The 25379-nt window shown below is 41.0% G+C and overlaps 1 protein-coding gene across 25 annotated transcripts in view; it reads right to left on the reverse strand.

Annotated features, from left to right (window-relative positions):
• The window catches only part of ptprfb (protein tyrosine phosphatase receptor type Fb), a 204827-nt gene that overhangs the window by 95928 nt on the left and 83520 nt on the right, over window positions 1–25379 (reverse strand). For all 25 annotated transcript variants that reach the window (XM_074651861.1, XM_074651880.1, XM_074651866.1 and 22 more), the window contains exon 4: window positions 24223–24364. In XM_074651861.1, coding sequence (XP_074507962.1) covers window positions 24223–24364 — 142 coding nt within the window. The remainder of the gene's footprint in view (window positions 1–24222; window positions 24365–25379) is intronic.

Consider the following 25379-nt stretch of genomic DNA (forward strand, 5'->3'; position numbering starts at 1 on the left):
TATTCTCCTTGCCTCCATACACTGGTTGCCTGTTAGCTACAGAATTGATTTTAAACTCCTGATGTGTGTGTTAATAAGGTATTAAATGCTTTCACCCCATCTTACATTACAGAACTCCTGTCCCCATATCACACTGACACAAAACTGATCGTCTGACCAAAGACTTCTGTCTGTCCCGAGATCCGGGACTAAGTGTTATAGGGACAGGGCCTTCTGTATTGCGGCCCCACTGTCCGATTCTCCCCCACTATTGAGATCTCATCTCATTAACTTTTATCATTAGCCTACCTTAACCAGCTCACATATTTCTCCTTAAGTCTCTGTAGGTCTATGTTGTCACTATGGACTCTGTGTGGTCATGTGCCTTTACTATTATTATTATTATATAACCAGCTGCGACAGTGACGCTGGTATTGTTTTCACCTTGTGTCCAAATACCTTGATATCAATATTGCGCATTTAGAGATTCTTTTAATTACACACAGAGATTGAAATACAGTTGCACATCTCTCCACACACATGCTACAGTAGTACTGGCCCCATACCAAACTGCCTTCTTTCATGTCATGTGTTCCACAGCACAATGAACACAGATTTGGCGCCGCAGCTGGTGTGATCCCATCACAAGATGTTCTCTGTTATCATTGTTATTTATCATCATTGATTTTTTTTTCTCTTCTGTTGTGTTTGTTTCCTTCTTTTCTTTTTGTTCTCCTCTGTGTGTGCTGTAAAGCACTTTGGAACAACTGTGTGTGAAGTGCTATATAAATAAAGTTGAGTTGGGTTTAGGGTGCAATGTGGGGAAAACATTAATTATACCAAACCTAGAGAGAGCTGAACTCCAGTCTCACCTACTTACAGTTCATTTAGAACATGTTAATAATGGCCACAGATCACCTGAGAGGAAGTCCCTTTGTGACTGCTGACATGGACCCAATTTTCCCAGGTAGGAGTGTGGTGGGAGACACAGTTGGTATGTGTTCAGGTGGCTGTGTTTGTCTCGAAAAAATGACTTTCATAGATTTATTTTTTTCGAAAATGTATTTAATCAAATAATTTTAGTAAAATTATTAGTTTTATTACTCAGGAGTAATCTTTATAGAAGATTAAAATGTTTAACAACCTTATCTTTGCACAACTTCTGCCAGTCTGTCAGTCAAATGATGACCGATGCAGAACGAGGACAAGAAGTTTGTGAATATAGACACGTATGCACATGTAAACCCATTGATTAAAAGAAGTTGTGTCCTAACGTGTTAAAAATCTCTATCGATTTCAGCGCTGTAGAACCGAGCTGGTGGCTGACCTTTAATCAGGCGTGAAGATGAAAAAAGTGTGTACATTGAAGTCTACCTCAGTCCCCTGCTGATTCCCAATGTTCATGTGTTCACATTGTACATGTAACACATGGTTGACCATCCCAAATCACTCCATCTCTCAGACAGAAAATGGTGTAGCTTCCCTCTAGGTCTAGCATTAAGTAACTATATGGTAGAAACCAATCGATTCAATGAGGCATGACACTGATCCTGTCAATCACACCTCGCAGTCACCCCAGGGATCACACTGAGGAGGATTGAGAAATCTGTCGTACCAGATTTTGAGATGAAATTCCTAAGATTTGTTCTATTTCATCCAAAATCTACCTGCAGCAACTTCAAGATTTGTAACATACAGTTTCCCTAGAGAAAGAAGTGTCTTGTCTTACCGGAGGGAAAAAGCTATTAATGCTATAGTGCCTTGTGGAACTATGCCATTCACTGAAGAAACTGTAATATCAGCATCGGATATTTTCCACCAAACCCTCTTGTATTGCTGCCTGTAGAATATTTATGATGAAGATTATTGGCAAAGGTTCCTGGGCTGTGAAAAATGCAAACCATTGGTAAAACAGGGTGAAAGACCCCAAAGGAGTTATTACACGAGTCAGCGGCTCTGCCATATCAGGAAGCACAAATAGAGAATACTTTAAAAAGGCGAACTGCTGCTGCAAAGCTTATACATGAATCTTTCCCTCACTTTCTAATGTTTAATGTATGTCTGATAAGTGGAGTGTACTGTGGCTCCACTTGGTGTGTCAATTTAAATTGCTGAATGAGACTGTTATACATGAGTGAAGTGTTATACATATATAGGAGGCAGAGCATTGCTTAGCTTCAATGTTATTTCCATAGTGTGTGCTGTTCCGTGAGCATGATACAGTATATCCAAGGTTAGCTACTTTTGGGGAAGCATAACCAGAAAGAATACAGAGAAGCAGTTCTATTTCTTAAGCAAACAAATTGGATTTCATTGGTATGGAAATGAAAGAATATAAAATCCCTGGCCAATTTAAACTGTTAACACAAAGGACAACAAAATTACAGCTTCTTAAATGTGAATATTTTCTGGTTTCTTTACTCCTCTATGACAGTAAACTGAATATCTTTCACATGTGGACAAAACAAGACATTTGAGGATGTCATCTTGAGCTTTGGGGAACACTGAACAACAACTTTCACCATTTTCTGACATTTTATAAACCAAAAAACTAAGCGATTGATTGAGAAAATAAATGACAGATTGTGTGAATTTTTTATTTAAATGTCATAGAAGACTTAGTTAAGCTGATACCCGTCGAGAACTTTGTAACGTTTGAAAGTCTCTTGTGTTCATTTTTTTTAATTTGGTTAGAAGGTTAACATCATGCTCCGTATGAAAAGGTAAAATGTCTCTAATTTTTGCAAAACCATGCAGCCCACATCTAATATAGCTTTCTTAAGCTGTCTATGCTTTTGGCTTAAGGTAAAAAAACATAAATAATTGAAAGTTCTCTCTTTACACATACAGTACTTCAGTACTACAGATCTTGTGGAGCTGATAAGATTTGCGCTCTGTCTGTCTTTTTCTTCTACTGCAATTCCTGCGGCTGGCCTTGTCTGCCAACTTGTCATACCGGGAAGACAAAGACATGCTTTGTTCAGTCCTCTTTAATTTGAAGGGAAAAGAAAAGGAATGGGGGAATCTGGAGAGAATCCAATGAAATAGTGCAGGCAATGCAGGTTGATGTTTGTCAAGATAGAGGGCATTTTTAATAAAAAGGCCCTCTTGTGCTGGAGTGTAATTCATCAAAAAAGCTCCACTTCTCTGTCTAGTCAGGGCGGGAAAAAATATGTGTAAGGAAAAATCCTGCGATAATGTCGTGCAGGCGATCCATTAAGGCTGATTTATAGTTGTAGGTAGGCTCTACACAGAGTAAAGCTCCTAAAACGCTAGTTGGCGGTGGTGCTTCTATGCCACTGTGTCGGGTTTCTTCGTGTACTTCAAGAAATGGCGACTGAAACTGAATGGATCGTGTTGCAGCTGGAGTTAATAAATGTTGAACAATCGTTAATGTGGCAAAAAAGAGTAATTTAAAAGTACACATTTACGGATTTTCTCAGTTAACCTCTCATTAATTTGGTCCATGATCACGGAGAAGAAGGAGCAGCTGGAAATGCGATGCTACCAAGCGGACTAATCACAGTTGTTGCGGTCTGCATCGCCACAATGTGGCATGTAGTTACACTTTTGGGGAGGTGCACGTCAGGCTACACTGTATGGTTCATATCTACGTTGTAGATTCAACACAGAAGTATAAATGAAGCGGCCTTTACGCAAATTTGATTTAACACAACTAATTTCTTTAACGCATTAATGCAATCGATCTTTCGGAGGTTGTAGCGGGCTCATGGTATCAACCATGTCACTAGCTTGTCACGAAGGAGGCTAAATAACGCTCCAAACTTACACCGAATTTTGGCGAGGAAAACTGTCATGGCCATTTTCAAAGGGGTCCCTTGACCTCTGACCTCAAGTTATGTGAATGAAAATGGGTTCTATGGGTACCCACGAGTCTCCCCTTTACAGACATGCCCACTTTATGATAATCACATGCAGTTTAGGGCAAGTTATAGTCAATTCAGCACACTGACACACTGACAGCTGTTGTTGCCTGTTGGGCTGCAGTTTGCCATGTTATGATTTGAGCATATTTTTTATGCTAAATGCAGTACCTGTGAGGGTTTCTGGACTATATTTGTCATTGTTTTGTGTTGTTAACTGATTTCCAATAATAAATATATACATACGTTTGCAAAAAGCAAGCACATTTGCCCACTCATGTTGATAAGAGTATTAAATACTTGACAAATCTCCCTTTAAGGTACATTGTGAACAAATAAAAAATGTGTGATTAATTTGCGATTAATCATGATTAACTATGGACAATGATGCGATTAATCACAATTAAATATTTGAATCGATCGACAGCCCTAAAAAAATGGCAGACTTAACAGTCTGAAAGGATGCGTGTTGCATGCAAACCGGAGTCTAATCTGTCTTAGAGAAGTAGTATTTCATGGGACTTATTTGTAAAGTGCTTCTGTGACACAGTTGTTCAAACAAAAAGCAGTAGAAACGCCCTGGATTTGCAAATACGTAAGGCCAGAGGCAGAAAGGCGTCGGACACAAAGCTATGTACGCATGAACTGGTTCCTTCATGATGTGAAAAATACGGAACATTGTTCTCTCAACAGCCGTTTATCACGCACACAGCCATACTGCAATACGAGCAGCTTAGCAGATGAACTTGTTTACAGCGGTTACAGCAGCACGGTAGGAAGGAGAGGGCAGGAGGGGAAGGCTTTCTGTGGGTTTGTGGTTGTACTACTCAATTAGGATAGCAGTGGGGGCCTTGACTATACACAAAATGAATGGGGAAACATGGCCAATATCATGCGTCAAGAGAAAATTACAAATATGGTAATTAGTGAAATTAAGAAAACATGATCATAAACTGTTGTGTCAAGGAGGTGTGCCTCTGTTGTAATAGCCACAGGCCAGACCAGAGAGGTAAGATTCAGATGAGAGAGGAGAGAGAGAGGGAAAAGAGTAAAAAGGAGAGGGAAATGGGGGGAAGGAGAGGAGGGGGGCATGCCAACCTCCTGCCAGCTCCAATTACCAGTGTGAGTGGAGCGTGGCAGCTAGGGCGATGGGTCTAATCAGAGCCCTGCTGAAAGAGACCCGTCCCTGTCCTCCTGTCCCACTGGGAGGCTGCTGGAGCTCAATCCCACACTAGCGTCAGCTAGCGTTTTTCCCCTCAGCCCAAACATACTCATCTCAATGGGGGAAAACACTCCAGACACCCCAGTTCCCTCATAACAGGGGAGCCCTGACACAGTGGCACAAGATACAACAGCTCGGCATAAAAAAAAATGCCTCATTTCCATTTCAGTGTGTCCTAGTACAGAATCTCCTCCGTTCTTACACTCTCAAGTGCAAAAAGTGGCGAATGGCATGTGCTGCTATGAATGTTTTAAGTGAGTGAAAGGTCCCTTCAGAGAGAACATGCAATCATGAAACGTATGGCGAGCAATATTCATGTCAAAACATCGCTGCAACATGAACAGGAGTTGTGTGCATGCTCGCAAGCTGCCCACACCGTCTTGCTTCATTCTGTATCAATAGTTAATCTAACTCAGCATCAACGTGTGCCATCAAAAATGAAGGTGAAGCCTTTCTTAACTTCCTCAGCTTCTACATCTGAGCTGATCTCATTTCCAGCGAGAAATAAAAGGCCTTATGATCTCCATGTGTGCCAATTGCCAAGTGACGGATGACAACAATTAAAGGTGATGTCTCCTTTGATAGTGCGAACCAAAGGACCAGAGTGACAGCAACACAGCCACTTGCCTCATGAAATATTACTGCTCTAAAATCTTTTAAACATACATCAGTGCACTGTCTTAATAGGTAGAAAAAAGGAAAAGGTTTATGCACTTCTAGAGAATATGTAGGCCGTTTGGGTATTTAATTTGCATGTTTGTGGGGATGTGTTGCATTTAGCTTTAACTGATGGCTAAATGTTTGAAAGAGGTTAAATTTGTTGAAACTACAAAGATTGCAGTCTGAGTGTTTCCTACCTGATAAAGCCCTTTAATTATTCACCTTTCTGCTAGCCCAACCTGTGAGGGAAACTAAATATAGTGCAATAAGTGTTGTCTACGTCTCGACTGGTCTTGAGTCAGTCTGGCAGTGGAAAGCAGACGAGTCGGGTACAGAAACAAAGCGCATGGCCTGCGGCTGTTTCTAGCCAAGAACACCGTCGAGACAGACATTTGCATCTGCCTGAGACACGGAAGTGTGTGAGGCGTGTCAGCGGCAGTGGGAGGTGCAAACACAAAGCCAAAGCTAACACGAGTTCAGCCGGAAGAGCTCTATGAATAGTTGGATCGCTGGTCGTGTTCAAAACATTCAGCAAGTTCACTTGGAAAATGTTTATCTGCAAAGGATTTATGAGTTTGCATGTTCTCTCTGTGGCTGAGTGGGTTTCCCCTGGTTTCCCCCCAAAAGACATGACCCACCTAAGGGCCGGAGGTTGGCCGTAGGTGTGGTCTCTATAGCCCTGTTCAGACCTGGCATTAACATGCGTCCTGGGTGATCCGATCACAAGTGGACAGCTCTAAGTACAGGTGTGAACGCACTCAAGACGCATTGAGGACGCATTAAGATCCGATCACTCAGACCACATTCGGAAATGGTCTGGGCCACAATGAAGGACCGCCTACTAAACTGATGTATGTGTGTGTGTGCGTGCGTGCGTGTGTGCGTGTGTGTGTTACTAACCGAGAGGTGATCACAACAGCTTGTGTAGCCGAGGGTTACGTTGCGCCTATACTTTATAAAGGTAGTAAAATAACGGCAAACATTTTATTGCTCCCAGATTGTCAACAGCAAAGCACAACAGCTTCACTCCTTACGTTCTGACCTTTCACAATAAAACCCCTACACATATAGACTGCATCAAGAGGCAACTCAACAAAATAGCTTAAGAGTTTGTCGGGGATGTGTCGGTGTTTCTGTTCGAGTGCTCTGCACAGATCCGACGCCTGCCTTGCCGCTCCCTCTCATCGCCTGCTCTCTGAAGCTCTGTGCGCCAACGTGAAACACGGCGGTGTTAGCGGTACGGAGGTCCAACAGGGACTACCGGTAGACAATAACCATATTTATGTTGTGTAGGTGAGTGTGGTATGATGGATAGATAACTTCAAATTTAACCTCATATTTTTATGAAGGCTGTCAATCGATTCAAATAATTAATTGTGATTAATTGCATGATTGTCCATAGTTAATCATGATTAATCGCACATTTTTTATCTGTTCAAAATGTACCTTAAAGAGAGATTTGTCAAGTACTTAATATTCTTATCAACATGGGAGTGGGCAAATATGCTTGCTTTAAATTAATTAACAACACAAAACAATAACAAATATTGTCCAGAAACCCTCACAGGTACTGCATTTAGCATAAAAAATATGCTCAAATCATAACATAGCAAACTGCAGCCCAACAGGCAACAACAGCTGTCAGTGTGTCAGTGTGCTGGCTTGACAATGACTTGCCCCAAACTGATTGGGATTACCAATGGATTCTTTAGGTTTTCTAGTTTCATATGATGCCAGTACCTTCACTCTAGCTTTAAAACTGAGCCCGCTACAACCTCTGAAAGATCGAATAGCTGCTGGGCCTAACAGCAAGTTGGGGTAATGCGTTAAAGAAATTAGTGGCGTTAAAACAAATTTATGTTAACGCGTTATTATTGCATTAACTTTGACAGCCCTAATTTTTCTGTTCATAAAATGTATCAAAATTTACAAATATGTAGGATATTACTACTGCTGTATCTCGCTGATTAAAAACAACAATGCATTTGGTCTTTGCAAATGGAAATGATGTACGTATTTATTTGCATATAGAGATGGGAAGTGAGATTTGATCACACATAGGTCACTCGAGACGCATGAGATGCATTCTAATGCCAGGTGTGAACTGACGGGTTAGAGCTGTCCACTCGCATGTTAATGCCAGGTCTGACCGGGGCCTGTGTGTCAGCCCTGTGACTGACTGGCGACCTGTCCAGGGTGAACCCCGCCTCTTGCCCCGATGTCAGCTGAGATCGGCTCCACCCCCCCTCCGACCCTCAAGGATAAGCGAGTATAGCTGATGGATGGATGGATTTATGAGGAGCAAGAAGGTGATGGTGGTATTACACTCTGATGTAAAGTAGTAATGGATAAAAATCAAGGGACAACAGTGTTTCCAGTTACGGTAACAATACATCATTACAGCTATTGCTTATTAACAGTTAACTTTCATCTTTGATAGTAGCACATGCAGGTGTTTCTTTCTGAAATCCTGTGACATTCAGGCAGCGACTAATAAGTCCCACAGAAAGGCAGGCAGACAGACCCGGCTGGTGTTCATGTAACTGCCTCGGCGCCTTTGACTTGCAAAACATCGGAGGGCAAGGAGTTTTCTCACATGTTCTGCCATGAAGGGCATGTGAGCAGGACCCTCCTGCTCTTCAGAGAAATACTAGCTGGCAGAGCTCCCACTGCAGAGGTCTCCTCAGCAGGGATGACACGGCACACCCCGACATCAAAGACATGCCAAGGAGGCCATTGATGTAATACTGTTGTAATGACATGAAAATGGTAATAAAAAAAAAAAGAATCTCCATGGAAATGGAGGCAAATGTACAGTGTGCACCGAAATGTGCATTGAAATACGTCTCGACTTCTCGTCAAGCCTGTTGTCTCTGGCACGCTATCTCTTAGACCAGGTGTTATGGCAGTTGCTATGGCGATAGTAGTGCATCAAACAAACAGTGGTGGGGATAGATGAGCTGCACGCACAGACACACCTGCACGCAACGGACCGTGACAAAAACACAGTCATAACAAAAACACTGTTAATGCCGTTGTTAGCACACACTGCGCTACATGCTGGTGGTCGTATCACGGCGCTGTTATTCTGCTGTTTATCCAAGTGTACTTGGAGTAAAAAGACTGTAATGCATGCCACGACCTTTGAAATAATACACTTTTTTGTCTAGCAGAGCAGAACATTTGGCCTCACTTCCTCGCCTACAGGCAGATAATCAATAACAGTCATCTAATCCCCCCCCCAACTCCTTCCTTTCCTTCATCTCTTTTTATCATCTCCCTCTCTCCACTTTCCTATTCATCTCTACTTCTCCCTTTTTCTCCTATCTGATATCATACTTCCACTGTCGTCAGTATGATCTACGGCACTGCCAGATGCCCCGCGCCTGTTATTTATGCTGCTGCACACCAGTTAGTACATAACCGTGGCCTCCGACCATTACTGCAACCCAAGGGTGGTCCTCTGAATTCACATGGTTATGCTGACCGAGTCACCTTGCGGGACAAGCACTGCTGCACAGAATCACATCCTCCATTAACTACGCTATACGAGTAGCACAGCTGTAGGCTTTCATTTTGAGATTACAGCTCTACTGCTTGCCTTGTGGACCTACCAACAGGAGTTTGATTGAAGACCCTTGAGATTATAGTATTACAGACTACACGGTTTGTGGTTTACTACTCATTTTAATGTAACTGGCTCTAAGGTGGGAAAAGCTAAGAGCTCATGGTAAATTTATGTGGTAACACGATGTGGCTAATAAGACTATTCCTCCAGGTGTCTTGGAAAAAAAGAACAAGGACAGGACCAAAAATCAGGAAGCGTGACGGTTAATGAAATCGGTCTACAAAAGGAAGCAGAGCGGTGGTTTGCAAATAAATGAATTAATTGATCCTCTCCACGACTCAAATTAATCATCGGCAGAGCTTTATTGTGACATGTTTAGTGTAATTACAGCAGATAGGGATGGCTTTTATGAGTTCTGAGAAAGGCAGTGGATGTAGTGGAATGTGGCAGGTTCTGTTAATTAAATCCTCACTGACTGGGCTCCTGTGACAGCCTTTACTTATTCCCTCGGTCTGAGATAATGAATAATACACAGAGTCTGTGAGTCAATGTCGACAGCCTCAGCTATGGAATGGTTTGCAGAAGTGTTGGGTGTTCGAAAAACACCGCAGTGTGGCACGACCTATTAACTGCTCACCTCCAAATGCAGTAATTTCATCAGTGTTGGTCAACAGTAGCAAAGAGGTGAAAGAAACATAACTATGATGGAAAGGTTGAAACACCTTCGACCACAAAAGGCACGATGGCTGCTGTTATTCTGTGGTTATAGTGAATTAGCTGGCAGCTATGTATGTTGAATATTATCAAGTTCACAGTTAAACCAAATCTGATTCTACTACCTATATCAGGGCTGTCACAATGTCAGATTTTCTCTACACGATTATCGTGGCTAAAAGAATTCACAACAGCAATATTATCGCAATATCGATAGAAAATGCTACTAAAAAATAATAGTAATACTGTCAGTCAAATTAATCTCTGGCTTTGTTATTGTGCATTTTGTCTTTTTTGGCAAATTTTGTCAACTTTTATAAATTCTAAGTATGCAATAATAAAGTATAAATCCCCAAATATCCCATGAAATAAGGAATAATCCCACAACATTATTCGTTATTCATATTCAACATTAATTATTATTAGTTATTCTCAAACGGCCGTGCCGAGAAGCTTTGAATATTACTCACTGAAGCTTTGAAGCTCAAAAATGGTATTCGGGACAGCTCTAATATATATATATGTATAAAATTATTCAAGAGGCACTGGATTATTTACACGATATTATCATATGTCTCAGTGATATAGGTTAATATTGCTAACCTATATCTAAGATTCCACTGACCATTTTAGTATATTGTTTCCTGTATTTGGTACTATCTTGGTCCTAACCTCACCACAATTTCATCAGGAAATGACAAACACCTGCATTACCGTACAAATAAAAAAAGGTGCTTCAAACTCCTTGGTGAACAGAGTGTTAAGCAGCCGGGCAGACCTGAATCCGAGCATGCTTGCTCAGTCAACCTTGCCTTGCAAAACAGGTTAAAAATATTGATGCTGATGTAATGCATGCAAAATCAACAGCTGACAGCTGTAAGCAGGCCGAACAACTACAACCTTGAAAAACACAGCTTAGCAGCTTAGAGAAAATGGGACTATGCCTCTTAAACATGAGGAAAATGTCAAGCTTAAGGCCGAACTATAAGGCTGATAGTGAGCCAAGCCGTTCTCCCCTGCTTTCTATGGCCCAGTGGGTGAGCCAAGAGGGCTTGGTGTGTAAATGTGTGAGGAAAAGGGGGTCAGGGTGAAAGGACTCCCATTAGCCAGCTCATTGAGTGTAGGTATTAGAACCCCCCTGACATGCAGCGAGCCCATCCATCCATGGCCAGTCAGGGCCTGGGGAGCCGTTGACTCATTGGCTTGCAGAGCTTTAAGGTGGACCTTGCTCTTTACCTGCCGGCCTTCATTATTAACAAATAAAGCAATGTCAGGTGGGGGTTTTCTTATGTGCACTCGTGATGTTTTTACTTTTACTTATTCTATACAGAAACTTGTGCACAATATGATGCAGCAAATGTGATATAATAAAAAAAAGCCTAGCAATAATATATTACATTTTTTTGTTGAGATTGCATCAGTAATGTGTTACCATGGTAATTTTTGAGGTGGTGTGTTGTATTAAATAAATAGGGGTGGGCAAAATATTCGAAAATGCTATTAATAATGAATGTGCTTCAACACAACAACTGTGGCCTAAAAATGACCAGAGTTGTAAATCAATTTCCATTCATTTAGATTAACTGTCTTCCATTATACTGGGATTTCCATTTTTCTGGTGTGGTGTCTATATTGGAGTGTTGTCTAATTGATGGTTTTGCATGACTTAGAGACAGACAGAGACAGGCATCTATAATAAACCAACCAATACAATGTGCAATACATTGTGAGGGCTAATAATATGAAGCAACTGTTAGAAATCTATTAAATCAAAACAACTGAACAAACAAAGGTCCTTTCTACGGCTGTCAATTCATTAAAATATTTAATCACGATTAATTGCATGATTGTCCATAGTTAATCATGATTAAAACGTAAATTAATCACATCTTTTATCTGTTCAAAATGTACCTTAAAAGAAAGATTTGTCAAGTATCTAGTACTCTTATCAACATGGGAGTGGGCAAATATGCTGCTTTATGTAAATGTATGTATATATTTATTACTGGAAATCAGGTAACAACACAAAGCAATGACAAATATAGTCCAGAAACCCTCACAGGTACTGCATTTAGTATAAAAACATATGCTCAAATCATAACATGTAAACTGCAGCCCAACAGGCAACAACAGCTGTCAGTGTGTCAGTGTGCTGACTTGACTATGACTTGCCCCAAACTGCATGTGATTATCATAAAGTGGGCATGTCTGTAAAGGGGAGACTCGTGGGTACCAATAGAACCCATTTTCATTCACATATCTTGAGGTCAGAGGTCAAGGGACCCCTTTGAAAATGACCATGACAGTTTTTCCTCACCAAAATTTCAGATAAGTTTGGAGCGTTATTTATCCTCCTTCACGACAAGCTAGATTGCCATGGTTGGTACCAATGGATTCCTTAGGTTTTTTTTAGTTTCATATGATACCAGTATCTTCAGTCTAACTTTAAAATTGAGCCCGCTACAACCTCGGGAATATCGATCGTGTTAATACGTTAAAGAAATTAGTGGCGTTAAATTTAAATTGCGAACTTGGACAGCCCTAGTCATTTCTTGTATTGAATTCTGTGCATTTTTGAAAATATAACTTCTGCTTTTATCAACTGTAAAGCAAATATTAATTTCAGCCCACTTCTGATTTGCATTGTCGAGTTTTTCCTGTGCCACGGAGAGGAAATTAAATGTAATATACTTCCTAATAACAACTGTTGAAGTAGAAAAATGCAGAACGGTAACACGGGTGGGGGTTGATCCGTGGCTGAACATTAAACACTTTCAACTAAAGTAAGAAAAAAAAGCATGAAGCAATGAACAAATTGATTCGCTACAAATTTACACTGTAACTGTCTGCAGGGCTCAGAGTGCTCAGGTGTAAGTAAGTGTTTGACTTGCATTTGACCCTTCAAATATCAATTTGATTCAGGAACACATGAGTGAGTGACAGCTTCCATCACTCTCTGTGTTCATATTCAGTGAGGCCGCTTATATTTCTGGAAAAAATAACATTGGATCTTCATATTTAGATGTCTGACTGTCTCTCCCTGCTGGCCTCTTGTCTGGTTTTGAGTGAAACGCTCCAATAAAAACGTCAGATAATCATGAGCAAGTGCGCGCAAACGTAGGGACTAACACAAAAAGTATCAACCCAAGGGGGGAAAAAAAAGATGACCTGTTACTTTGCTTAACACTCAATGGAGGAAGCAGTCTGTCACTGCACGCATGGTGAAACACTATTGATAATCACATCGGTCACGCTCTCGCAAACAAGTCTTCAGTAAAATCTGTAATTGAATAATGAATGTCTGTTGCAGCTGTTTGTGGCAGATATTTAATAGCAGATGTCAATTCACGGATATCGCTGTCTGTTCCAGACGATGCGCAGATATCAAGGGATGCGCATGTCTTGTCACATCTCCAATATCTTCTGAAGCCCAGAGACAAAATCCAGATAAGGAGTTCAATATGGCCTGACAATCGACAGTGGCCATAACTTAGGGTTTAAAACAGTGACAGGCTGCAGCTCTGCTCTCAATAACTGTATGACAGCAGGAGCCATAATGTTTTATTGTAGCTATGTATGGACACAATATCAGAAACAACCATGGAATAATGGGTGAGCTGTTCCTGTTTATTCCCCCACTGTATTTGCACAAAAGCCGTATTTATTGCTTTAACTGTACAGGTGTTATTATTATAGTGTCCACCCACCCTATCTAGGTGATTATACACAAGAGACAACAACTTTAACTACGCATAATTATTTTATGTTTGAATGGTTTTGATGATTCCCCAAAAGACTGGAGCTGACACCATCATCAGTGCATCAGATGATACCAAAAGGAAGAATTTTGTCTACGTTCATTTTCTTTTTTCCTGCTTCCTGCTTGTACTTATAGTTTTGAGCAAATGTGTTCTTTGGGAGAAAGTGAAAAGCTCTGACACTCTTTGAAAAGCGCTGGCCCACTTAAAACAGGATAAATACATCCCAGCATTAGCTGTTCCTTAACACCTTTCAGGATGTTGAGTTTTCGCCAAAGTGGTTGAAGTTATGGGATAAATTAGAGAAAATGTAAATCCGCTCCGCGAGTCATTAGGACAGGCTGCAGATGTGTTTTGAGGTTTTAATACCAAATTACATGCTCGCAACAATTTAGAAAGTGGTGGGAAGCAGCCAAAGCTGTAATGATTAAGTGAGTTTTAAAGAGCCGGTCTAATTCACCACCAGTGGCAAGAAAAACAAAAATATAAAAAAATATATAGACTCTAAAATGTTGCCGTAATCTCTATACAATTAAATGTCTGACTCTCTTGGTTCCCTAATATTCTATCAACCACTTATTAAATGTTATTTTTACTCATTGACCTCTTTCCCTCTCTCCCCTTAGGCCATAGACATGATCAGCACTGACAGCGCAGACATACCAGACGTTGCGGTCTTTACAGATACAGCTTGCCAAAAGCATGCAGCAATTGATGGACAAGTACAGACGATAAAATGTTGCCTCAAAGCAACAATGACTCCATCCAGTTGTCTAGGCTACGTAACATGAGATATATGTCCTGGTATCAAACAAATCTAACAGGACAGATCAATTAACCGGGTTAAGTTTGACCAGTAACTGAAAAATGATCAATCGGTCATACCACATTCAACATAAATTATTTTTCTTAAAACAGAAGATTAAAACTAATAATAAATAATTATAAAGATATCATTTTTTTTTTTAGATATCTGCTTCCTGGTTAGCGCTGCATAATTAATCAAAATGTTATCAAAATTGCAATATTTGTTAAATGCGAAATATGTGTCAAAATACCATTTTTAATTAAATATTGTGGTGCTGCAGAGATGTCCTGGCTTTCACATCATATTCTACAGGCTTAAGAAAAACATCTTTGTTTGGTACAGATCCCTGCAAAAACCACACCATAATTATTTTAACATGTTGTTCAATGAAAATGAAAATAATTATGTAAAAATGATCATTCCCTCTAATATTGCAAATAGCAATATCAGTCAACATAATCGCAATTTGATATTTTTTTCAAAATCGTGCAGCCCTATTCCTGGGTGATTTTTATGATAATTTAATTTAATGATAATTTATTGATCACACACACAGCAGTGACTAGCAGAAGGTCAGATCCACAACAAGCAGTTGGCAGAGTTATTGTCCTGCTCAAGGACACTTCAGCAAGGTGGCTGCTGCTAATTAAAGCCACAGATACCACCCCCCAAAATCTCCACAAACTGCTCATCTGCATTCCTCTGCAGAGCACAAATTGATTGATTGGTTAAAGAGTGAAGACTATCTGCCAGCGTCAGTGTTGGGCCAGCTCAAAATACTACAAAAAGCCAAGCAGCGAAACCAGAATTCCTATTTTTTTAATTAATGTTAATATTACTTATTAGACTGATTTTCCAAGGTTGAAAACAAGTTTATGTTTTGTAGTTTTCTTTTTATCTCCTGTGCATCTTGGTAAGGTAAATGGGGACTACAATAGAAGTGCTACAGCCCTGACCAAACCTAAAAAGCTGTCTGTCCCCCATACAGTGCCCAAGTCCTTGGAAGTAAGGATGTGAGGATGCAGATTGGGTGGCCAGGAGGGTGATTCCACCCTGCCATATTGTGTGAGTCCTTGGGAGAAGCATGAATAGACAGATGCAGTTTGTATCTGTCAGGCTGGATATGATCTACGACGCTGGGCCTCCAGCCAGCAGATGGTGGGAGAAATTAAATCTGTGACACAGACCGACACAATGGAGCTCAGAAATACAGTGGGGGGGGGGTGCACCTGTAGTTCGGTGTGTGTGTGTGTGTGAGGATTCGTGTCCCTGAATGGTTTCGTGTGCGTGCAGGTTCGTGCTTCTGTATTCCTACAGCATGTCGTGACAAATAACAGCCCTGCCCCTAGGAAAGACGGAAGCCAAACCTGTTCTACTTAAACTAAACGCAAACTTTCACACCCTGCATCATTTTCATAGATAAGCTACAGTAATGTAATGTTAAACACTGAACTGACCACTTACTTTTTTCAACAACACGAGGGAACAGCTATTGAAATTGCAGCATGAACACTACAGAAACCCACCAGCATACAAAAAGAGAATCAGAGAGAGTGAAAAAGTGATGTGGGGGGAATAGCAGTTACACAACAGACCTTATTCTGGTCATTGTGGATGATTTGAATAGCGCGAAGGAAAGGATTAAGTTGTCGGAGGAGCGGGGCTCGGTATTAAATCATTCCGATATAGCTTCTGTATTTATCTTGCCTGGGAAGAGGCGCAATGCGATTTCTATGCTGTTTATCCAGTCAGGTTTGTTGTCCGCACTTGCCTGGCTCCTGAGATATTTATTACTGGCATTGTGTCGCAGTCATTTTTTGCCTCTGCACCAGAGACTATAATGCATGCCAAGCAAATAAAGGCCTTTTCTAACCATTTGTTTACTGCCACCAAACACAGGGCAACTAAATACAGTCAACACAGTAAAGCTGGGACACTTTGCTGAGTTCCATTTTGAAATTTGGTGTGCGGAAACTGATGAGTTTTTAGCACTGCTTTATAATTATGGCCTTTTTTCCAATCTTAAAAATTAGAGAGGCATAACATGGACTCACAGAGCAGAACTCTATTAATATTACAAGGAGCTGAATCGCTCAAGAGTTTGATGTTTGACATGTTTTCACAAGCAAAGGGGATATTTTTTCTCCACTGGAGAAGCTTTGAATCTCCTTGCATATTTCTCATTTGACCTTTCCAAAACAAATTCATTTTTTTCTCGACATTACATGTTCAGAAACGAGTTGCCGGGGAACTTCAAAAAAGGTGCGCAGCTGGTCTGAAGGAGAACCTTTCTAATTCGCGCTCTGACAGCGAAGGATTCCGGTAATGATGGGGGCTTTTGATCTGGTACCGTTAGATAACATTCCTTTTTCCTAGAGACAGGTCCGCTGTCTCCCAAAGGACAAGAGAATGTTCTCCAGCACAGCAGAAAAGTCACAGAGTACACCTGAGATTCTGCTCACACTTAAGGAATACTCTGGAGTCACAAGGAGCTCTGCAGATTATCCGCTTGACATTTTTACATTGGTTTTAACTTTTTATTTTAGAGGAATTTTGCTGAAACTACTGAAAGTTACAGTGGGTAAGCAGTTAAGATTTGACTGTTGTCAGGCCGTTGAATAGGCGTTGTCGCTCGCTATAAGCACCATAAATTGGGGGTGAATGGGAATCTACTACACCCAATAGTAGGTTTTATCATATATTCACATGGTAGATCACCGAAAGAAGGTATAAAAGAACACGACAGGAACCTCTAGCGACCGTAATAATTATGACAGGAGCAGAAGCGGAAGTCAGGCGCAGTAGTATAGACAGCATGAAGCTCTGTATGGAGTGGAGGTCGGGGGCGATGGATGGGACGCAAAACAAAGGGTTTTTACTAGGGCTGTCAATCAATCAAAATATTTAATCGTGATTAATCGCAAATAATCACACATATTTTTATCTGTTCAAAATGTACCCTGAAGGGAGATTTGTCAGATATTTAATACTCTTATCAACATGGGAGTGGACAAATATAATTGCTTTATACAAATGTATGTATATATTACATTTAGCATAAAAAATATGCTCAAATCATAACATGGCAAACTCAAACCCAACAGGCAACAACAGCTGTCAGTGTGTCAGTGTGCTGACTTAACTATGACCTTCCCCAAACTGCATGTAATTATCATAAAGTGGGCATGTCTGTAAAGGGGAGACTCGTGGGTACCCATAGAACCCATTTTCATTCACTTATCTTGAGGTCAAAGGTGAAGAGACCCCTTTTAAAATGGCCATGCCAGTTTTTCCTCGACAAAATTTTGTGCAAGTTTGGAGCATTATTTAACCTCCTTCACACATGGTTGACATGGTTGGTACCAATGGATTCCTTAGGTTTTTCTAGTTTCATATGATACCAGTATCTTCACTCTAGCTGTAAAACTGGGCCCGCTTCAACCTTAAAAATGGCAAGTTGCATTAATGCGTTAAAGAAATCAGTGGCGTTAAAACAAACTTGCGTTAACATGTTATTATTGCGTTAACTTTGACAGCCCTAGTTTTCAACCAGGAGGCCGGGGTTCGCATTCCGTGTGAAACCAACAAGCATTGAGTTTCGTTTTCACCTTGGAAACGTAGTTACTTTAAGCTAAAACCACTGTTTTTCCATAAACTTATCTAAGTGGTTTTGTTGCCTAAACCTAAAGAAGCCTTTTTGTTTGTGTTCAAAACGTAACGTTTCATGCAGTTTTACAATGTGTTAGAACGTGTTGTGTTTAAGTTTCACTTTTCACTTTTACAACGTAGTAGTCTATGGTGCTTATAGCAACCGACAACGCCTTTTTAATGGCCTGATAACAGTTGAATCGAGTGCAGCTTCACTTTCCTGGGGTTTGATAGGACATTTGATTAATACAAATGACTACAACCACTTTGGCTGGAAATAAGATTCCAAGCTTCCAGCTTGTTTTGAAAATACAGAACTAAAGCAGAGCAAACAGAGCAATTTCATTCTCACGCCATAAACGGAAATAAGAGCAGCTTTAATGTTTGTACAGTGTTTTTTTTCTCTGTGATATGTGACCTCCAATTGGATGTTTGTGTTGAATCCTACCAAGTATCTTGCTGATTTGTTTTCACTTGGGAAAATATGCCTTATTATTTCTAAGTTACAAGTCTGGGTCGCTGTAGGCCTTTCCCAGGACTTGTAAATGTTGCAATTTCCTGGTTGCTGACAGAAGCCAATTAAAAATATGCACCTTTATGGATGTTGCGCAATAATCTGGCTCTGGTTGTGGAGAAAACCTGTCAGCTTCCAATTGTGAAAACAGTCACTCTATTCATTGCCCCACAGAGCCTCATCAGTTTTATCATCACCATTAGCGCTGTGACATGGCTTTCACACGGCTTTGACACCACCTTAGTCATTTCATGATCTGAGTCATTGCATTTTACATTTTACATGCTCATCAAATGTTAACGGCGGTGAAAATATGAAATATTGCCTTGACATGGAGAAGTGACAGCACACTGCTTTTAAGACTGATGTTGTGAGCCGAGATGTCTTTTCTGTCCGGCAGTAGTTTATTTCATACATCACCGAGACAAGCACCATTTACCTGAACATTTACTGAGGCAGTTCAATTCAGGAGGGGCACTCAAGGTCAAAACATCGGCATCGTTACCCAAGTAATGAGTCATTGTTCCCTCTGGTCATCTCTTTAAACTGCCCTACAACGTCAAAGCTACACTGTCCACTATATTTAACAGAGAGAGAGAGAGTAAGATAGAACAGAGGAAGGAGTAGATACAAAGAAATACAAGTTAAAGAGACAAGAAGGCAGAAACAGAAATGAAAGAGGGAACGAAGTGAAAAACTGACAGCAACAATTCTTCTCAATCACACATCCCCGTCTTGTCTCAGCACCATTTATCCATCCAGGTCAGACCTGCACATAACTGACTGACTGACTCTCTCTCTATACATATACACACACACAGTCTGGGCAGAATTGTACATTTGTAAAGTAATTTTCCATGTGGACCATTATTCAAAACATCACAGTGAGAGAAAGATGATTATAGACAAGGATCCTCAGATGTTGACAGTGTGACGACAATAAAGAAACACAACTCTGTTTTTACCACTCTACCGCTGCATGTGTGTGTGTGTGTCTCTCTCTCTCTCACTCACACACACACACACAATGAAAGATGGCAGAGCTGACTTTGGGCCCGTATGTAAGTCTCAGCGGTGTGACCTCTTGGGCGGGGGCGTGAGAACCGCCATGAACAAAGAGCGGGGCTGTTACAGCGTGACAGAATTACAGAGTGACTCGAGACTCATGACTGCAAAAGTGCTAAAGCCCCGACTCGACTCTGGTGTGAAAACATGCCATTGTAACTCCCAACAGGTGAGTGGCACGCTAAACTATACAGTCACAACTCCCCTAACTCCCCTCATCTGTGCTCAGGTTAAGAAAGAGACGGGGACCAGACTCCAGACATAACATCCAGGTCTAGTGTGACATGCATATTCATTTCTATACAACCGGTAACATTCATCTTAGTCATTATTTGACAGCCTTTGACCCAGTTGCTGGCACAGAAAGTCAAGTAACTGCCAGTGAGTGAAGTCAACTTCAAATATTAAGTTTGAAAAGTAATTGCACGAGTCACTATTTTGAGACAGCTCTTATGTTTCCATGCAAATATAAAATCCCGTGGAGGGAATTCTTGCCTGCTGGTTTCAGTTGGCAGTACTGACACAATATTAACTTGGACCCAAGACGTGTCCACAATATGCTTGCCGTTCAAGTGGTTAAGTCTGGAGAACACCGCTGCTAAGAAACGGCAATATTAGCTTTACTGTCGGCGTCTAGCAAGCGGGTAACATAATGCAGGAAATGCAAAGGCATAACGACAGAGGAAAAAGATGAGGCCGTTGGGAATATCAACATTTTCCTCAGACATATTATAAAATTATGAAGAAAAACATTAAACGACTTAAATTACAATATATTAACTTATTATACACCGAAAAATTAACTTCCAAGGCCTCAGCCATTTCTGACAGCGTCACCAAACACGTCACAACTCGTGAACTCTGAGCTTTCAGAAACTTTCCACTCACGAGGTTGTGAATATGACAAGAGGGGGGCGTTCATATGGACTCTTCTCGTGAACACGGTAAACACGACCCCATTTGAAGGCACCATTAGACTAAAAATCACAACCGAGTGATCCAGACACTATAATGCACTTCTGAACCTTGATATTTTCCTTCGAGCACAGTGATGCGACTGTCATAATCCATATTTTGCAGGCTTGGCATAACAAAATAAAGAGCCAGTATATGGAATAATCATAATTAATGCTCGACCTTCCTTTGCTCTGCTAAAACCTATAATCCAGATCGACTTAGTGCTATAATGACTTCTCCATTCTCACTGCCTCTCTGGACGGGGGTGCTCAATGTGTTATGACAACTTCCATGTGGATGTAAACTCACATGTACTTTAAGTCATGCGGAGAGACTGAGGCTTTTCTTTTGGAATGCACAAACAGGAAGTCTATGCTTATGAAGTCATTTTCTCAACCTTTATTCAGGGAAGGTTGACTGAGACGTGGCGTGTTTTTAAGCAGTGCTACCCGAGACCGCTACAGTCCTGTACTATGGGTAAGTGAGCAGCTTTGCTGCTTCTGTGCCTTGCTCAAGGGCACCACAATGCAATAAGTTTACAAAAGCTCGGCAGGTTTCTTAGTCACTTTCTCCAGATTTTTATCATTTGATTCGAAACGGCAACACGGTGTGACGTGACACCGACTTCTCAAACCTCCAGGCTACAACCGCCCCATTAAGGAGGTGGATCATTAGTCTCCGTCTGTTTGGTGCTGCCCCGGTGTTTTCTTGTGTAGTGCTGCTGATATGAACTTGATGTATCGCTGGGCTACAAACAATAGTCTAAAAATAGAGCCGAGCTGACAACTTTGCTCCATGAGCGTGTGTGTCTTTGCACCGAGTGTGTTTGTGTGAAGTGAATATGCATGACTCTGTGTGAATGGTTGTACTTTTTTGTGCACGTATGAACAGGCTCCAAGTTGCCCAGCACATCCTCGGGGTTCTGGATGAGCAGAGGAGTTATTTTGATTAAATATGATGTGTGGTTCTGTCCTCTACCAGCCTCTGTGGTTGCAGTAACACTTGTGAGTCGTCCTCTGACGACAAAGAAAAACGATGAACTACTTGAAAGGTTATCACCAATTCTATAAAAGCCGAACCACTTATTTAAGGACAACCCGTTCTCACACCACTGCTTGTTCAGTGACCCTCGGCACGGATACCGACACAGAGAGGCACCCTTTAGCGACTGTATGTGAGGCACCGGGCTTTCAACTAACTCTAATGTAACCCCACCGCAGCATTATAAGTAAAACGTAGTATTAAGATCGCGAGAGGTCAAACAAACACAGGACATCCCACCAGGAGACTGCTGTCCGTGGCCCGTGTTTACTTATTTTGTCACGTCAGTTGTTAGTCAAGCGACTTGTTAGTATCATTAGTACCATCAGTCGCTAGTCACATGAATCGTTAGTCACTCTGTAGTCACGTGAGTCACTAGTCAGTGAAGTTAACGTCAACCACGACCGTTTTTGAACAATAACAAGTGGAAACACTTTAAAACAATATGACAGCAACAAGCTTTTATCAGATCATAAGGTTATCATTTTCAGTTTTGGCTCAGATTGCTTTCTTCTAGCAGATACAAAACAACTTGGCAACATCCTACTAAAGTACTAAATATCTATCTCTCTTCACATTGCGAAATGTTCAACGAACACTTCAACTTCACCAGCCATTCGTTTACTTTGGCTGTCTGCCATTTCACCCTGAACAGGTAGCGTAGAGCTGGCTTGCTTGAGCTTGTAGGCTGGGAGCAGCTGTCCACAGTTTGCTATGAACCTTCGTTGTTGTGGTTTGTCAGACCAAAACAAAGAGCTTAGAGAGGCTCACCTCTGCCTGGAGGTGCAAATTCAGGTGTTGATTTTTGGTGGAATCGTCAACACTAGCGACCCTATCATATTTCTGTCACTCGATTTAATATTATCATAAAGAATATTGCTTAATGCAACTTTAAATATGTGTATATTAGGAGAAATTGTAGAAATATAACTTTTCAATTCATTCTGATTTTAAAGATTTTATAATAACTGTACTTGGTTCAAGCCAAAACACAGACTGTTGGTAAAGCTGTCGTGGTTAAAGGTTGGTTCGCGTGCTGAAAATGGCTGCAGTGAATGTGCACTAGTAAAGCGCTACAGATAAAGCCATCTATCATATGGCATGTGTCTGTGTGGTACTTGACTCAGGGGTCAGCAGCTACTACACTGAGCACAGGATCACAGAGAGAACGCGACTTCATGCAAAACACGTCAGCTGGTGAGAACAGTTGCTCACTGTTGAGTAAGACTGTTGTGCGTCTTTCTATTCCACTAACTGAGGGGATCCACCCCTCCCTCCCTTCCAACACTAAAACTGTGAGTAATTTCATCTCATTCATGTGCGCTACATGTCACGTTAGTGCTGTTTGTTTGTGCAGCATTCCTCACGATACAGTGCAAAGGACGGTGCAGAAAGAGAAGCTTTCTTTACGCAGGAGAAAAGTCCCTACGGGAAGATTACGCAAGCCCAGTCGATGATATCATCAAATCAGCGTGGACAGAGAGAAAAAGGAAAGGGTGGGTGTAAGAAAGATGGGATTCAAACGAGGGATAGAAAGGCTGTATTTGAACGAGAGGGAATCTGCTTTAATGCCAGTGTAATGGCTGTGGACGGCCTTAATCCTCCTGCTGGCGAGCTCTGGAGCCTTTTTCTTGAAAGTTTCTAATGAAATCAACTCCTGCTGTGACTAGCACCCACATGACAAAATTACAATCAATTAAACAGGAAATTCATGCTCACAGCTCAGCGATATGGAAGGCTGAGCAAGGAGAGGTGCAGCGCCTCGCTCCACATAAATCACATACATTAACTCTATGGGCGAGAAGGGGAAGGAGGTCCATGGAGGTCAAACCAGCCTGTAGGCATGGAGGGAGGCTCTATATGTGGAAACATGCGAAAAGTGTTTATATATATGGAGCAAGTTCTCCGGATAAGCAGGGAAGTCATATATTTTAGCCATCCCTATAAGGCTTTTTTTTATTCATTATGGGATTCATTTTCTGTTTTGGACAAGGCTGACTGACTCAATGAGATGAGGAGACACATTAAATATAGTATTATAGCCAATAAATGGCAAATATATCTTACAATATAACTGGATTCCAGGTCATACATTTGCTGAATTGCTGAACTGTATGCTATCTTATTTAAAAACGCATTCCTTGCATTTTTTTTTCACCTCGTGGAGTTTACATTAAGCTAGATCTGCTCCTCCGTGACACCAATACCAGGAATTCTAACCATTTGCAAATGTTTATGTATGAATTGTTAAGGTAAACATTCATATTTGCTTTTGAGATGTATTGGAATAAAAAGCTTGAAAAAAAGCAGCAGAAGGAAAATGAAGAGGGGTGAAAGAAAAGAGTGAGAGTGAAAGCAAGATGGAAAAAGAAACCAAGCGAGAAAAAACAAAGACTTATCTTACCTTCAAGCACTGTGAGCTTGGCACTGGTGTTGATCTCGCCAGCGCTGTTGGTGGCTGTGCACTCGTAAATGGCTTCGTCTCTGTGTGTGCGCAGTGGCTGGATCCGCAGTACGGAGCCCGAGCCGTCATCAAACTCAATCACCTGGGAGAGCCGGAGCAAAGCAAAAGGGCAGGGATGTTATTTTTTGGGGCCGAGGATAGCACTTTATTGCAACATATAAATAATATTTGTTTAGATGTTTTTTTTGTTTTTCTGTTCTGAGAGAAGAGAAAATTGAACATTTGCCAGTTTTGCCAGCTTCTCAAAAGCCTATTTTCATATTCTGGTACAAAAGTTAGACTTTTCAGAAGTAGAATATGAGTCTGTTTTTCCCACTAAAAATGAGGGCTGCCCGGTCTTAGTCGATTAGTCGACTAATCGGCCGTTTTGGTCTTAGTCGACTAAGATCTCTTTAGTCGATTATTCATAGTTTACGCTGTTTTCATACTGAATGACTTGTTTCTAAGAAACTTATGGGCACATATTTGATAAACACAAGATTTAAAGTTGTGCTTTTGTCTGATTCTTTGTGGAAAAACTCAGTTTTACAGATCAGTCAATTAAAGCAGCAGTGGGTAGAAATGGAGCAATATGATTAAAGAAAAGTTATTTTTATAAAACGGTCACTATATCCTGACAGTAGTGCATGAGACAGGTAATCTGAAAAAAAAAAATTGTGAGCCGAGCTGTAGCCTGCCGTCTCTGAGCAGCTGTCAATCACTGGCGAACTCTGATCAAACGATCAAACTAGGCAATGCTGATCAAATATGAATCAATATTCTGTTACTGTAATGCCTATTTTTCGCATAAAATGTTTTCAGAAACATCTTGTAGTGCACTGTTTAGCTGTAAAATCAGAAAGTTTGTGACCCGGCAGCCATGTTGAGATCAGTTGAGGAAATACCAAGCACCGCCCACCAGCTGGAGCACACTTTCTCATTTTACTGCTAAACAGTACACTACTATATGTTTCAGTAACAGAATATTGATTCATATTTGAGCAGCGTTGCCTAGTTTGACTATTTGATCGGAGTTTGCGAATGATTGACAGCTGGCTCCAATGAATGAACAGCCAGTAGGAACGCTCTCTCTCTGAAATGACCTGTGATTGGCCAAA

This window comes from Sebastes fasciatus, chromosome 11 (assembly GCF_043250625.1).
Source record: "Sebastes fasciatus isolate fSebFas1 chromosome 11, fSebFas1.pri, whole genome shotgun sequence".
NCBI classification, from domain to species: domain Eukaryota; kingdom Metazoa; phylum Chordata; class Actinopteri; order Perciformes; family Sebastidae; genus Sebastes; species Sebastes fasciatus.